Source organism: Nelumbo lutea, chromosome 6 (genome assembly GCF_056320005.1).
Source record: "Nelumbo lutea isolate HS-2025 chromosome 6, American lotus-T2T, whole genome shotgun sequence".
Lineage (NCBI taxonomy): Eukaryota > Viridiplantae > Streptophyta > Magnoliopsida > Proteales > Nelumbonaceae > Nelumbo > Nelumbo lutea.
Genome location: NC_142689.1, coordinates 42,076,546 through 42,093,491, shown reverse-complemented (window position 1 = coordinate 42,093,491; position 16,946 = coordinate 42,076,546). Strand labels below are relative to the sequence as shown.

The following is a 16,946-nucleotide window of genomic DNA, read 5'->3' as shown; positions in this document are numbered from 1 at the left end:
TTCAGCCCCAAAGTCCTCAACTTTATCGTTAAACCTACCTGATACCTATTCAATGGTATTGATTGACCCCCACTTACACCTTAACCATTGAATTAGACACAACCATCAAATAAAGGACATCCCGAAACACCTGTCCATGAAGTTTCAACCCTAAATTCCCCTATTTGCCCTTCCATTAAACCAAGACTCCGTTCTGAAACATCCCATTGACCTAAAATTCTTACGATCTTGACCCTCTAAGGCTAATTAGACATCACCATCAGATCCCAGACACCTCCAAATTCCTACCTGTAAAATTTCAGCTCAAAAAACCTTTATTTATCCCTCCATCACACATAGATTCCATTCGAGGCTCCAGATTAGTCAAAATAGTCCCTTTTTAGAACTATCCGATTTGGGCCTATTTGACGAAATCCGACCCCACCAAACAATTCAAAATTTCTAAAAACCTCACCCTTCAAAATTCCAAATTTCAGTAAAAAATACCCTCGTTTACCCATCCATAAAAAAGTTCCATTTCGGCCAAATTTGTGGACATGCAAACACAAAACCACGATTAGGGCCACCTCAACCGTATGATATTTGACCCAAAAATCCTCACCATTGAATCACCTGGCCTGACCCCTTTTAGACCCGGTTTGCCTATTTTTTAAAATTACCAAAATAACCCTTAATTTCACTGAATTTACAAAACTGCCCCTCTAATATAAAATTAACCTAAACTTCTCGTTTAGGGAGATCAACTATTCACTCTCCTCTCCCGTTCGAACATCGAACCAGAGCAGCGGCGGCGATCCTTCCTCCCTCCACCGCCCTTTCTCCCACTCTCTCTTCATCTTCTTCCTCTTTTTCTTCTTCTTCTTCTTCTTCTTCTTTTTCTTCTTATCCTTCTTCCTTCTCTTTCCTCTACTTCCTCTTCCCCTCCTTTCTTCTCCTTCCCCTTTCGGCGTCCATTTTCGGATCGCTTTCCATCACTGTTCTCTGGTCATCACCATAGCCACATCCATCGCATTTCCATTTAGATTTCAGGTGACATTCACATTGGAAAGATCTCCTTCTCTCGCCAATCTCCCATTTGTATCCTTTGAGAACCACTGCTATACGAGATGGAAGTCAGCTCAAGCTCCCTATTGCAGAGTTAAGTTTCAGGCCAAAATCCCAGCCGAGTAAGTATTGTGATTACTTCTTTATCTTATCCTATTTCTGGGTTTGTTTTCCCGTTTTGCATTCGATAAATCAAGATTTGGGGGTGGGAAAAGTTCTGGGAGATGGTAATCAGTTCACTGTCGAATGAACTCATGTGAAACGTTCGACTCCAACTCGGATGATGAATGGTTGTTACTTTCCTTGCTTGATGACGATTGTTGTTTCCTGGAATAATATCGCCGATGCTGCTGCTAATGTACTGTCCATTTCATTTATTTTTATTTTCATTTGAAGTTCAAAGTCAGCTCGAATAGGAAGATTTGAAGGTTTCGAATCCCTTGCATATTGTTATTCTCCTATCAGCTACCTTGTTCATATGTTAAATGCTGCATTAGACGTGAACAAGACTGGTATTAGTATCTGATTTGCTCTGTTTCGTTGCTTGTATATCTGCTGAGATTAGTTCTTCTTGTCTTCTTTTTAATGTCACCTGTTTTGTCTGCGTTTGAATCAAGTAGTCACCGCGATTGATTTCTTAAGATTAAAAGGGGAAGCACTAAATTGTTTGGAGATAATGGACTCTGATCATCCGTGGAAGACTCCGGGTCACTGGAACTCGTTACCTGGATAAGAATAATGTAGTAAAAAAAATAGAAAAAATAGAAAAAGGGAAAATTATATAAGGGAGTTATAATGTAACGGAGGGTAATTCATTTGTCGTTAGATCATGTTGGAATGAAGTGTAAGACAAGCCCGTTACAGAGAACAAAATAAATTAGGAACAAATAAAAAAACCAATATGAATAGACAAAGTAAATAGATAATAATAATAGCAAAGATGGTATGAAATAAAGAGGAAGAGAACAAAAAAAAAAAAAGAAATGAACAATTAGTGAATAAATAAACCATTAGTATTTCATCAGAAAAGTAAAGAAAATAATATGATTGATAAAAATAAAGGGAAGAGAATAAAAAGATGATAAAAATAAAAAGATTAATAAAAAAGAAAAAATAGCAATAAAAGGAATAAAAATTCAATTAATTAAAGAAATATTAAAAAGTCACAAACAAAAAATATAAATAAAATAATACTAAATAAGAAAAAATAAAAATAAAATAAAGAATATTTTTTATGATCTTTGTTCTTTGTTTGATATTAATTAGTTTTATTTTATGGTTTGAATATATGCTCTATTGTTGTTATGATTGTTTGGGACACCATGTGGGTTCCACCTATTGGACCCGGGAGAATGGTGCCTAACCCCATCCCTCTCCTATCCGAGTCTTACTCGGATTGGATAGCCAGTGCCTTGGGCTTTGGAGTCACTAATGAACAAAAATGCTTTTTGATGTAAATCTCGAAGGTCCCATCACCTCCATTTCCACAATTGATGGGTGGTGACTCCATTCCCAACCCAAGTGAGCCATTTTCCCGATGCTCACAATTGGGCTCCGTTACATTATGTGACATGGTGTAATATTATTGGCAGATGTAGAAGTTTTTCTACATCCTAGATGCAGATGATGTGAACTCTCTTTCAAGCCCCCTGAAAACCTTTTCGACTCACAACACTGTCCCTGTCACAGCGACACTCTCCCTCTCCCTCGCAACTCAGAAATGCTGCAATCCATCCTTAGAGCCGCCACGACCACTGTTGCTCGGACACGAAACTCTGTGAACGTTCAGAATGTAATTATCCCTACAACCACGATTCTCTCCTCTTATCAATATTCTTCGAAGGCCTCTAAATCTTCCTCCTCGTCAAAGGCAAACAAGTCGAAATCAAAAAATACTTCGTCCAAGACCGACGACATTTCGGCCTCCGCAGGCGCAGGCGACGAATTTGACTCTGATCTATTAGACGAAGGTGCTCGCGCTCGCCGTCTCGTAGAGGATGAGAAACACAAGTCTCTTGACATCGGTCCCAACAATCGACCTCTTTTCACCACTGCCAAATCCATCTCTGAGCTCACTAGAAAGGATGTTTGCACTTACATGAAGTTCAGGTTTCTCTTTGCTATATACTTCATGATTCTACTATTCATATTAGTATTCATTTCCCTATGGTTGTCGGTTTATTTGTTTGTGACCATTTTCCATGGATGATTGTGGTGCAGTATGGAAGAACTAAATGCGTTTTTGCCGGAGGGGTTGCCAGTAGGAATGACAAAGGAGTTTGAAGAAAGCATGCGGAGCGCGTTGCTTGTTCGACAAAGTTTCTTAGATCTTCGTGATAACTTTAGGCGCATTGTTGATCCACCACTGCGGTCTTCTGATGGTAAAGGTAAGCTTGGTATTTCCTTTATTTTTTTGATGCCAAGCTTGGTATTTTCTTTTACTCTTTATATAATTATTTATGAATAATATATTAATATCAATGCTCGTGTTAGGGAGCATTGAGCTATATCCATTTTGGTTATATGCTTGAAATGCGGACAATTTGACCTTAATGCATCTAATGCTTAAAAACTCATTTGGAAAAATTCCTAGGTCTGGATTTTGGGAAAGAAATGCCCTTTCCTTATTTAAGTAGCACAGAACACAATCAAGTCAGGCTATAGAATTGGAAAAACAAACTTTATGATGGAGAGATATGTAGCCACACAAGTAAATAAGCAAATACCAACCAAGAAACAAGTAAATGAGTAATACTACAATTTATGTGGAAACCTTATAGGAGAAGGAAAAAACCACGGGGCAACGTCGAGAATATTCCACAACAATAAAAAAGTAGTACAATAATTGTCTTATCAAGTTCTTGATAAAGAGTTGAGGTTTTACAATAGAAAAGGAAAAAAGTACAGGGTTACCCTTTTAATGTCTCACAAGAAAATAAAATGCCCACAACAAGAACTACTCCAAGTTTCCAAAGAGAAAAAAATTCGGAATACATTGATACATGGGGCTACTATTTAGTCAACAATGTTGATAGAATGCAAAATCTGGTGGAAAAATCACATCCGTCAATAATTAAAAAAGAACCTCAAGAATTCTTGCATCTCTGTTTTCTCAACTCATTCTTGAGTAAAAAAAAAAAGCAAACGCTTCACTCTTCATGGATGCAAAAGAAACCTCCCTCGAACATTCTCTTACCAAAAGTTAAAGTGATTCTCATGACTTGCTAATGCATACTGAGAGTAAGCGAGAAAATATCTTCCTCATCATCTTCACCGCTAGTGGTTGGATCCATCTCATGGGTCTGGACCACCCCATGATACAACACAACATGGATAACATATCTCTTTGTGGTTATGCATTGGAACTTGTATCAGGACAGATTTGTCAATCTGTATAAGAAAAATCCTTATTGGAAAGACAACTTCATTTTATTCTTCCACTCTTGGATATACGAGTCAAAGATTTCAAGTACAGCAGATACATTGAAATTCTCTCTTCTTCAAATATCTGGTTGTGCCAACTAATGATTTATATGTTATCATCTGTGAATTCGAGCTTATACGACTTTGCATTAGCTGTTAAGTTTCCAACATTTTCAGTCTATGTAAATTATAACTGTTAATGTTGATATTCTTTCCATGTGTTTAGGTCCAAAACCTAAAGGGCAGATTGTCTTAGATGGTCCTGTTAGCTGTGGAAAAAGTATTGCACTTTCTATGCTTGTTCAGTGGGCTCGCGAGCAAGGTTGGCTGGTTTTTTATGTCGCAAAAGGTAAAGAGTGGACACATGGTGGATTCTTCTATAAAAACCCACAAACTGGTCTTTGGGATACTCCTGTTCAGGCTGCAAAGATCCTCCAGGTATGAATTTCAGGACTTTCCTCAGCTCAAGTGAAATTAAAAGATTCATCAGTGGTACATGAAGTGTAATTAAATTTCCCACTGCTTCCATTCTCATAACTAAGCATAGTGATTCTGACGTTTTAAGTTCTTTGTGAAGTAGATATCAACAGTGTCTGCAGTCTTCCCTTGCAAGCGTATCAGTTATTCCATGCTGAAATGAGAAAACACATTTAAGAAGCATACCTAGATTTTATACTCATTCTATTTTATTTTGTCTGTGCGTTGATCTAAATTTACATTGTGATAAATTCCTTACAGAAAGCAATAGTTATTTTTCAGAAAATTCCCCAATCTTTTACCAATAAAAAAATTCCCATCTCCTCAGAATATGCTATATTTTCTTATTTTCTCAAAAGCTGAAAATTCTTGGATTAGTGATTGATGTCCAGAAATGTCAGAATGCTGCAGTCCTATGTTTAACTTTCTCTCTCTCTCTCTCTCTGCACACATATATGTCTGTTCATGTGTACATGTGTGTGTATAAACAAACACATCTGTTCTTGTTATGGGCAACCTTATTTAATTTTCTGTCACCGTTTTTGACAGGAAAATTGTGAAAGTAGTTGTAAAGAGGAACAAGTGCCTTAAAGAATAGATTTTAGCATTGTATGTATTAGTATTTTAAGAGTTGATTACTTTTTATGCTCGAAACTTTTAATACTTAAGAAAAAAAGTTTTAGACAATGATACCCCAGAAACTACTAAATGTAAGCTATTGCTGCTTGAAGTTTTAATTTATTGATTTAACTGTCTCCAGGATTTTTTGAAATTTAATGAATCTCGCTTACAACAAATACCTTGCCAAATCTTTGATCCTATTCCACTGGGAGAGGGTGCTGGTGTTGGTTGGATGAAAGGCGTTGATTCCATGGCAATGCCTGAAGGCTCCACATTATATGATCTGGTTCAAACAGGCCTAACCTACACACATGCTGCTGTTGGGGTGGTAGTTCGTTTGAGAAAAGAGTTATCACTTGTGAAAGATATTCCTGTGCTCATTGCAATTGATCAAGTAAGACCAGAACCACGACCATACAGTTTCATTATCATTTAGCGTCCACTCTTTATCAGTGGTGAAAATTTGAGATTTGTTTTGGCTTATGCCTGTTAATTTTCCCCTTCCAGTATAATAGTTGGTTTACATTCAGCGAGTATGGGGAACCTATAACAGCTCGCTCTTGGCGGCCAATTCATGCTAGAGAACTTGCGACGGTTGGTTCTGATGCTTTTATTTTTATTTTTATTTATTTTTCCTCGCTCATTATTATGCAGGGCTTTCTAAATGTCTCTTGCAGAATTAAAGAACCTGCCACTTTCTGACCCTTGAAAACTCTGGATAGGCATTGTTGGATAGACATAACCGCAATGCTTTTGAAATTTGACTTTTGAGTTTTGCCTATTCATCACTTGTTTCTGCTACATTGTTGGATTGACATAACTACAATGTCTTTTGGATCTACTGTACTTGCTTCTTATCTGATATGCAATTTTGGTTGTTTTTTTTTATTTATAGAAGGCAGGATTATAAATACTAGTATATATAATTTATGTGATAGTAAAGATAAATGGGCTCATCCTTCATTTTCTTGTTATTTTGGCTGGCAAAAACTTTTATTAAATTATGAACAGAAACATTTTGTACAAAGATGCAAAACATTCCCAAATTAGGAGCCAGTTACTCCCTTCTCCTTCAGGTTTCCCTAATAAATATAGTTTTTACATCACTGATTCCCTAAAGAACTCGAAAACATTTCTCTTCTCTCTACCACTTGAAGTTCTCTCTACCCCTAAAGAACTCCAAGTGGGTACCCATCGTACATCATGTTGGTTGTTACTTAATGATCACACCATTTGAAAATGGTATGAAACCATAGATGCTAATTATTGATAAGCATCTACAGAAAGGCTATGGAGGTTTGGTTTAGAGAAGGAGAAGGAATCTTTATGGCGGAGGATGGTGGTTGGTAAGTATGGGGTGGTTGGTTTTGGATGGGAATCAAGAGAAGTTTCATCCTCTTTCAGGGTCAGTGTTTGGAAAGGGATCATGGAGTTTAATCAAGAGTTTAGAAATCTCATTTGCTTCTCAGTGGGGGATGGAGCTAGAATAAAGTTTTGGGAGGATGACTGGTGTGTAGGAGAGGCTGTGTGAGATTTGTCCAAGACTTTACAAGCTGGTTGCTCATGATGTTCCCATCAGCCACTGTTATGAGATGAGGGGGGATAAGGTGATTTGGAGCCCTAAGTTCAGGAGGCCCCTTTGGGATGGGATGTGGAGGAATGCCTTAGTCTGCTAGAAGTTCTGGAAAAGTCAAAGATTTCTAGTTCTTCAAGGGATGAGCTGTGGTGGCGGAAGGAATGTAAGAATGGGAAGTTTACAGTGAAGTCCTATCTAGCTTTGATCAAGGATCATCTGGGTGAAGATAAGTGCAAAAGTATGTGGGGAAATCCAGTCCCACCTAGGGTAGAGGCTTTTGCATGGCTGGTAGCTATGAATAGCATCCTCACCATTGACCATCTTAAATCCAGAGGCTTTTATCTGGCAAATATGTGCCTTATGTGCAAGGAAAGTGAGGAATCAGTTCTCCGCTTGTTCTTTTCTTGCAGGGTGACTGGATTGTGTTGGAGATATTATTCAGCCCTGTTGGGCATGGATCTGTTCCTTCCTGGTTTTCCGGCTGAAATATTTCCCAAGTGGTCATCTTTTAGTAGTGTAAGAAAGCCAAAATAGCGTGGAGCTGCTTACCATTTGCTGCCTGTTGGTCCATTTGGAGAGAAAGAAACAGGAGAGCAATTTGAAGAGATTCAGTTGGAGTTAGAAAAGATTGGCGTTTGTTGGAAGGGCTGTAACTGATTGGGTGCTTGTTTTACCTGAATTTGCTCATGTTTCTGTGTCAGATTTAGGGTCTAATTTCTGGAATGTTATCAAGATTCAAGAATGTAACCCGCAAAGGTTATTGTAACGAGTACTTGTCATCTCAACACTAGTCTGTATACTATGCTGTTTTATTTGAATAAAATTTTTTCTGTTATTTATAAAAATAAAGAAGACTACTGGGAATTTTTCTCATTGTAGGTCTTATCACAATAAATACCAACCAAAGACATGGAACTGTAAGTTGACATGTGCATTCGCAAAGATTAAAAACTGAGGAATGCTAATAAGCAGTTGTAGGATGTGGTCACAATAAATACCTACACCAGTACTTCAAAAAGATATTATAGAAGACAAAGGTTTATAACTTTTTATTCGTCCTACCATATCAATTTTTTCGTCTAGTGTGTCTTTTAGCAGAACTGAGGTGTGGTCATGCACCTAGCATTTTGCATGCTATTTAGTGGATGCAACTTGTTTGATTCTCTCTCTGTCTCTCTCACACGCACACACACAAACACCCAGCTTCTTATTTATAATAACATGATGTAAATAAAAGAAAAGGAAAATTCATCTAAAAAAATAAAAGAAAAGGAAAATTCATCTAAAAAAATAAAAGAAAAGAAAAATACAATCTTGCCCCTGGCAGCACACCCTAATAATAAAATAATAAACAAAAGAAAAGAACATGCTGACAGCATCATAAACTGACAGCACTCTAACAGCAGAAACAAAATGACTCAAAAACAACTCTAACAACAGAACAAATGGCCAAATTCACAAGGAGTTGACTTGCAATTCCTGAACCTGTTACGTCTACCTTTCAGTCGAAACAACTTGGCGGAGTTAAGATATGAAATGTTTTAACCAGTGTTTTAAAAGGCGTGGGAGGTGTACACGTGGAGGTCTCCCAAAATGCCCTGAGGCATATGCCATAGGCGCTGACCCCTCTGAGGCGTACACCTCAGGTGCAAGAGGCATACGCCTCTTGCGCTTTTTTCATGAGGTGTGCTAGAGACGTACGCCTCATTCACATCTGATATAAAAAGAAAGAAAAAAAAGGAAAGGAAAGGAAAAGAAAGGGAAGGGAAAGAAAAAGAAAGAAGAATAAAAGAGAAAAGGAAAGGAAAGGGAAGGGAAGGGAAGAAAAGATAAGGGGAAAGAAAGTGGTTTGCCCCCTTCCCCTTTGGCTGGGGGGCGTTGCCCCCCAGACCCCCCACCCCCTTTTCAATGCAGCCCAATTTGTTTTTTTTTTTTTTGAGTTGGGGGGTTCCCCCCTTCAACTAATGTTATGCATCTTTATTCTTCTTAATATAAAAGATTTTTATTAAAAATAAATAAAAAATGAGATCCCCCCTTCCTCTTCATCCTCCTCCTAACCCTCCTCCACTTAAGGAGGCTTATGCCTCTTGTGTTCTGAATTACGCCTCATGCCTCTACGTAGTGGAACGCCTCGTGTTATACCTCCACGTTTTAAAACATTGGTTTTAACTGGATCCGCGTGGATATTACTGGATTCAAATACCACAAGAAAATAGATAGGAAGTGAGCCAAAGCCACAAAGAATCGCCAGAGCTGCCCCATGTACTTAATGTGTTTCCCAAGTCAAATAAATTCTGGCCGAGTTCAACTCATCTTTATAGTTGTGTAAAAGCTGCAAAGCTCCCAAAGCTAAAATCATTCTCCATTCTCTCTCTGAAGCTGTTAATATTCTTGTTAATATAATTTTTTGAACAGCAATTGTAACCAGGATTTTGTTATATCGCATGGATAAAAAATCCCAATATTCTGAAGTGTTTTGAAATGAAGGTGACCAGTACAAACAGCCAAAATCTGACATACATAAAAATATCACCAAAAAATCAATGATTTACATATGAATTCCAAGGGGTTCTCCCCATTACCAACTCCTCCTTAATGACACCTTCCCTATCTAAAATGTCCGTAATGTAGGAGCTGAAATTGAAGAGAATTCATGGACAAAGAAATGTTCAGATTTTGAGAAGAATTTGAAGCTGAGGCTTATAGATTCAATGACTCCTAAAGGGAAGTTCATTAGGACTTAGGAGGTGCTACCATGCTAGGTGGTCGAAGTGCAAAGTTTCATTCTTTAGAAACTTACTATTTTTAGTAAAAAACTTAATTTATCTTATTTTTTGGACTTATTAATTTCCACAATTGTTATTTATAGTAAAATTGTAATTTACTCTTTTTAGTATTTTTTTTTTTAATTTAGGATGTGGGTCTTATTGGTTCTGAAGTGTTTGTGTGAGAAGAGACAATTTTGGGTATTAAGTCAAGTAATCTAGTTTTAATAAACCTTTTTCTCTTGGCCATTAAGCATTTTAGTTTGTTAAGGAAAGCATAGTCCTGACTTATCCCAGAACTTTATAAATCTATTGTATGGCCTTGCTTAAGAGATGGAATGAATATTATTTGATCACCCCATGCTTTTCTCTGTTGTACCTACTACCTAGCTTATAGGGTTACACCTTATGCTACTAAAAGTTGCACCTCGATTGGTTTTTCAACCTTATGTTAACACCTTAAAAATTTCACTTTTCCTCCATTTTAAACCCATTGTTCTCTTCCCTATACATACTAAAACCATCTTAAATCAATTTTCAACCATTCAGTAGCTTAATTTCCTTTATAATCTTATACATTTCATTTCTTCTTGTTCATTAATCCTGTAACAGATTTGATTTCTAGGGTTTTCTCTTATCTGTTTTATATCAGTCATATGTCCCATTTGTAGATCTTGGGACCATCTGAATGAGAAATTAGATTGCTTGACAAAATTTTTTCTTCTCTAGTCAGAAATCTAAGGGATCAGGGACCATCCACTCTAGTTGTGAGCCAGCCTATCCACTTGGCGGTCACACCTTCCACTGTCAAGCCATTCCAGCCCATAGAGTAGGCTGATTTTCCCACGGACTTGTTAGTTTTCATCCATACAGTTTTATTTTTTATTCTTTTGGATTTTGTATTTTAAACAAGGGCACAAATAAGGGGTTGGCGTGGAGAATTAAATGGGGGGGGGTTCTGCCTCTCTGTGATAGCTCTAGAGCTTTGCCGTTGGGGGTGAAACACTTTGTGCTAACATCTCAGATCTCCCGTCAAGAGAGTCTACACCTTTTGTATTACTACTTTCAGGAACTAATAAGGTTCAATAAAGCATTTGTTTTGGTATTTTGATCCACGAGATTATGGGGATTACAAGGGAAAATGCTATAGTCTAACTATGATATGTTCAAGCTCTAAAGTGTCTCTGCTACTTCGCTTAAAAGCAATGGACTTGGCACTCTAGTAACATACCCACCTAATAAGGCAGATGGAGGTGGTTGTGCGGCCCACCATTAAGGTAAATGGATGTTATAAAGAAAAGACAGGGAGATGTGTTGGCAACAATTACTGCAGTGCACACATGTCTTTGAGAAATGATAATTTAACAGGTATGAGCTGTTCAATTGGAAGATTCTGCAGAAATAAGGATCTGGTGCCAGGGCTGTGATTAAAAGTAGGGCATAGAGGGGTGAAAAAGGAATTTCATTTAAAGAGATAAGGAGGGGTAATTTTGGTATAAAAAAGTGAATGGAATTTAAAGAGTTGGGTGGAAAAAATAGGAAAGAGGCAGACAAAAGAGGTTTATGAGCAGGTTGTTACAAGATATATTTGAGAGACCGAAGAGAAGATCAGTAGTGAGAACATAGAGTTGCTGGTACGAAGGAAATTGAGTTGTCAAAATGAAATGGATTTGAGATAGACTGGGCCAAGATTTTTCAGGGATCTGATGATGAACATAAGTTGTTGGAGAATAGAGACGAGGATGGCGATGTACACAAGGGTCCAGATAAGGTGCTGAAGGTGGTTCCGTTTTTGCCAACTGGAAAAAACTCACAAGGTTCAGCTTCTGACAGCTGTGAGAGGGTACATATTTAGATTGTTACAACTGATTCTTTTTGAACTTTGAGTTTGTAAAGGGGGATGGTGTATTAGAGGCGGAAGCCAATTGTTGCTATCAAGAGGGGATATTGAGGATTCAATGGAAATAATTTATCTTAATGCTTTCGGTGGTTCTTTATTGAGTTGCAATGAGAAGCTTTTTGGTGAAGTGATAGTAGGAAAATTAGGCAGAGATTTGGGCCAAAGGAGGGAATTGTCATATCTTTCATGTTACCAAGGTCTTCTCATGGCTTGGTTGGGGGCTGATCCTTGCAACAAATTTTAAAAGGTGTGCAAGAAAATGGGAGTGAAAATTAAAGCTAAGAATAAAAAAGTGTCTGTGAGACATTCTTTTTTGGACAAATGGAAGCATTCTTTCGGAAAGGTAGATAGCGATAGTTTCTGAAGCTCATTTGGAGAAAGAGTTTGATTAAGCAGATGAGCTAGTAAAAAGAAAGAAATAAGAGTTGGGGTTGAGAATGATGAGGATGCAGAAGAATGGAGGCAGTTAGAGGAAGACGACATTGAAAATCATGAGCAAGTGAGGTTGGGAGAGACCATTTTGGATGTGGAAAAAAGTCATTGATAAGGAAGTCCAAATAAACATAACATTAGGGCTTTTCTTCTTGGTGATAAGGGGCAGTATCGTCAAAATGTTATTGACCTGAGCAGAACTGTTCAACCCAGGAATTGGTCACTCACCCATTTCGGGCCCGTTTACCACCTGGTTTGCCATTTCGCAAAAAAAAAAAACCATTGATTTGGTCAGCGAACTGGTGATCTGGATGGGATGACTAAACTATCGAAATGTTTGACCTGGACAATAGTTCACAGGTTGATAACTGTTTTTTATATTTTAAATATTTTATTATGTTTGTGATAACATCACAGGCTGACCTGTTCAAATTGGACAGTTGACCCAGTGACCTGGAAACCAGAGGCAAAAATGGTTCCATTTTTGGGTTGATTTTTAAAACAATGGTGAGGAGTTTGCAAGAAGTGCTTTTCTGTAATTGGATAAAAGGAAGGAAGCTTATGATGATAAAGATAGTGTTGGAGATGAAATATTGGAGGAAGTGGAGGTTTTTTTTTTTTTTTTGATCAATAACTGAAAAAGTTTTTATTAAATCAGATAAAAAAGAGAAATACAAATGAAGCTCCCAAAAGCCTCCCTTTACCCACAACAAGATTACAAAGAAGCCAAAAGAGATGTTCCCTAAAAACCCTTTGTTTAGCTTAGAGTATCTGCCAGACCATTTTTGATCTTTTTACCCATCTAAGGCGGCTCCTAATTCTCTTGCCAATTGCCTAATTTCCCTCATAGCCTGTTTGTGGATCCAACTCTCTTGACTGTTGTTGTTCATCCAACCCACAAACTAGCAAGGAATCCCCGTCACCTCCAAATGCCTAAAGGCTAGCTGCTTTGAGAAATGCAATCCATGTGGCAAAGCTGAAACTTCTGCTGCAAGAGAATCTCTGATTCCTAAAGGCCTGAAAACATTGCCAAGATTGATCATGTGCATCCCTAAATACCTATCAATGCCTGAAGTTCCTGGGTTCCCAAAAGAACTTCAATCAGAGTTTCGGTTTAATCCTGTTAGAACTTGGGGGAACCCAAAGAGCTTTGAGGTCTTCAAAGTGGAGGATGCAGCAACCACTCCCCATTCTCTAATAATATCATCCACTGTAAAGCTGTTCGAGGAGGTAGAAGATTAATCAGTGAAGGTAGGTGTCAGGTTGGTTGGTAGATGGTGGTGTTCTTGTTAGGCAAACTGGGGTTCAGAGTGGTGCTCCGTCGGCTGGTTTGGGTTTCAGGTTATTGTAATAGTGTTATGTTTTCTGGCACAAAATTATGATAGTAGGTTGGTTATTAAGTTTTTCTCGGTTCTGTGAAGGTTTGTGAAATGTGTAAGAATTGTTAGTGGGGGTGGTTTATTTGCCTTTTTGTTTGAGGGCGCAATGTGGGTGAAATTTTGGGGTGTCTTTTATGGTTGATGCCTTATTACTCTATTTCTTGTAATTCCATTTTCCTTTAATGATTGTAATACCATTGCATGTACTCCCATGTTGTGCGGGTAGTTTTCACTAGGGAATATGTTGACTCCAGTATTATTTATGTCGGTACCCATGGAAATGGAAAGATGTTGAAATATTAGGAAATATGTTGACATTTAAAACCATGGTCCTGTCAAAGCATTTGCTAGTGAATGAGTGGTTAACCAACTAGTCAGTTGAGGTTATAGCATCTGCATCGTTCACCATTCAGTTGATACCTATGATTTATTACCCGGTATGACTAGTTTCCAACTAGACCGACTAGGTTGGCCAATGGCTATGGAAAGATACTGTAAGTTTTTTTTCTCCTTTATTTGACTTTATTTGGCTACCATAAAGATAAATGCCTGTGTTATAGGCGCGGAGTTACTTTAAGTTTTTAAGCATGTATTTGATTGATGGTATATAAAAATAGAAACAAGGGATAAAATAAAAGGTGAACACTGGATAAAAGGGTCTTTTGGTTCTTCTTCCAAATTTCCAGTTGGTGGTGTTGGCAAATGAACAAGTGGTTCATAAGGCCTATGAAAAACAAATGCCATCCCCCTCTCTCCTAAGCCACTAACAAATACTGAGATTGCATGTCAGAGTTATGCATATATATCTTTTTTGATTACTCATAATACTTTCTGCTGATGTATCTTTAATGAATTTGTGTTTTTGTTTTCCTTAAGAAGTTTAGAACTGGTTCTCCTTTCTTTTTACCTAGATGGTTGTATGCTTTTCAGCTTTTGCATTATGAAAATTCTTTTATCTAGCTATTAATACAAAATAATAAAAAGTTTACATGATATTGCATAGTTAATCTTAAACATGTTAAACTTGGCATGTATCCTTTATTGTTTGTTGGTTGACTAGTCAGCGTAGGCACCGACTAGTTAACTAATGAATGCATCAAATGGCCAGGGGGAAATGATTAGTCATTGCCTTGTTGTGTTGACAACATTGGGGCTGCCTGCAATATGGGGGCACAGCTAGGTCTGGTAGGCTGTACTACAACCCTTGTTTTTATTTGCTTAAGACCAAGGTCCACAAGTCTGTTTTCATCAATCTTGGTCCTTATGTCCAGTGTCCAAGTCAATCAGTGGCAAAGTTGGGTATGCAGAGCAACCTCCATTTGATCTGTACATGATTTGGACTGAAAGGGAGAACATATCCGTATCCGATTGGCTGTATTTTGGTAGTTCTAACATTTCTGTGTTTTAGAGAGGATGTGTCCCTGTGGAAAAAGTCTGGTGAAAACAGTAAGGGTTTGATGTTAATTGTTTATTTCTCATAAAGATCATGAACGTTTTACAGAGTTGTTCATTTGTTCTCATATAAATAAACAAGAGAAAGAAACTTATCAAAAAAAGAAAGAAAAAACAAAAAAAATCTTCTCTTCAAGTGTTTGCTTGTGGCATGGGTTGCTTTCAAGCCAGAAAAAATGAATGCGAAATAATTTGAGGTATATGCAGAACCACAATTCCACCTGATGCTTCTGAAATAAACATGTATCTTCTACTCAAGCTTCTTGGTTGGATTATTGGGTTGTATCTTATCAAATGCTTGAGGAAAAACTGATATAATCATTTGCTGCATACCATTACTTTTGGTTGATAAATTATATAGAGAATTGAACATGAAATGTGGTAAGAAGCCATCATTTAAATAATCGGTTGACATTTTTCTTGTAGGTTAGTGCATTTCGATCAATGATGCATAATGACATGATGGTGGGGGCTTTTTCTCATTCAACGGCTGTTGGCAAACTACGTAAAGATCTCCCAGATGTTCCGCTGGATGCTCGGACTAACTTACCTCGATATAGCTTAGATGAAGCTGCAACTGTTTGTCACTACTATCTCAGGTATGGATATTTAATGTTCTGGTCATTTTGATTTTCAATTTTTGTTATTTACTTTCATGTGCCTACAGCAACGGAGGGGGAGCCCCATGGTCAGCCAGGATCTTAGTGAATGACCCCACCTTTGCGGCTGGTGGCCTTTCTTATTGTATCTTGGGGCATTTCCACTCCATTATTAGTTAGTACATTGTTGATTTTAAAGATTCTAAACCAAGTCAACTTTGAATTTATCAAGGGAATATAATTAATCTGTTGAGCTTCTTTCTTGTTAATGCATATCAATTCTATTGCTTGCGAGCTACTGAGCTTCTCAAAATCCTCAATTTAGCTTTACATAATGCTTTATGAGTTTGAATTGGCTCCCCACGGAGCAAACCCCACATGGCCCCCCCCACTCACACACACAACAGCACATCTCAATGTGCATCGTCATGGGGAGATGTTCCAATGCACGGTTGTGATGTGCTATGGGCAAGGTTCAAAATATTGATACGCCCGATACGCCGGTAGGGGCGTATCGGGCATTTCAGTACTTGTTTTTTTACTGTTTTTTTAATTTTTTTTAAAAACTGGTTCAGGGGAGCCGGTCTAGGACCCTTCCATCCCCTGAACTGGTCAGACCCCTGATACATCTACTGTAGGGGCGTATCGGAAGGGTCCCGGAATGATATGTATCGGCCGATACATAACGATACTTTGAACCTTGGCTATGGGGCATGCTTTGTTGGGGGGGGGGCATGAAAGTTCAATGCTTTATATGTTAGGACTATATGCTGATTTCTTATCTGACAGGCAAAGACTGATACGCCGGGAAGCATTTTCTGAAGAAAAGTGGAAGAAGATATACTACTTGTCCAATGGAAATGGTGCAGAGATGAGGTGGTTGGTTTCTTTTATACAGTGACTAATCCAAGTTGGTAGTGTTGATATATGATTGGATTGTCCATGAAGATGCAAACAGGCAAGCTTTCCTTTTTTCAGTGCCGCTTGAGCTTTGATTGCTTAATTAGTGATTTAGGTTGAAATGCATCGTTAAAGAAAATTTACCCTCCACGATGACATCAGTTATTGGGCAGAACTAGATTTTAAAATCAGCAATTCACCTTAGGATTAACATTTGACTGCTCTAGAAGTCGCCTCTTTATTCTGATATTCCAAAGGTTTTTAGACCCTTAATTGGATGTATCATGTATATCTTATCTATATTTGCTAAATAGTTACGTGATGTAACGACTTTACTCTCAATGACACATTAACAAGTGATAGCAGTTGGTGTCTCAA

General features: G+C 37.8%; 1 protein-coding gene across 2 annotated transcripts; it reads left to right on the top strand.

Annotated features, from left to right (window-relative positions):
• Window positions 1-738: 738 nt before the first annotated feature.
• LOC148848750 (mitochondrial 28S ribosomal protein S29-like protein) lies at window positions 739-16,946 on the top strand. 2 transcript variants are annotated; one of them, XM_088949980.1, is made up of 9 exons: window positions 739-1,166; window positions 2,734-2,836; window positions 2,915-3,153; window positions 3,265-3,431; window positions 4,694-4,905; window positions 5,705-5,959; window positions 6,073-6,159; window positions 15,496-15,668; window positions 16,458-16,946. In XM_088949980.1, exons 2-9 carry the CDS (start codon window positions 2,765-2,767, stop codon window positions 16,567-16,569), a joined length of 1,317 nt encoding a protein of 438 aa, XP_088806106.1. In that variant the 5' UTR covers window positions 739-1,166; window positions 2,734-2,764; the 3' UTR covers window positions 16,570-16,946. The 2 variants fall into 2 exon arrangements, with proteins under 2 accessions (XP_088806106.1, XP_088806107.1); XM_088949981.1 differs by having other exon boundaries at window positions 742-1,166; window positions 2,734-3,153.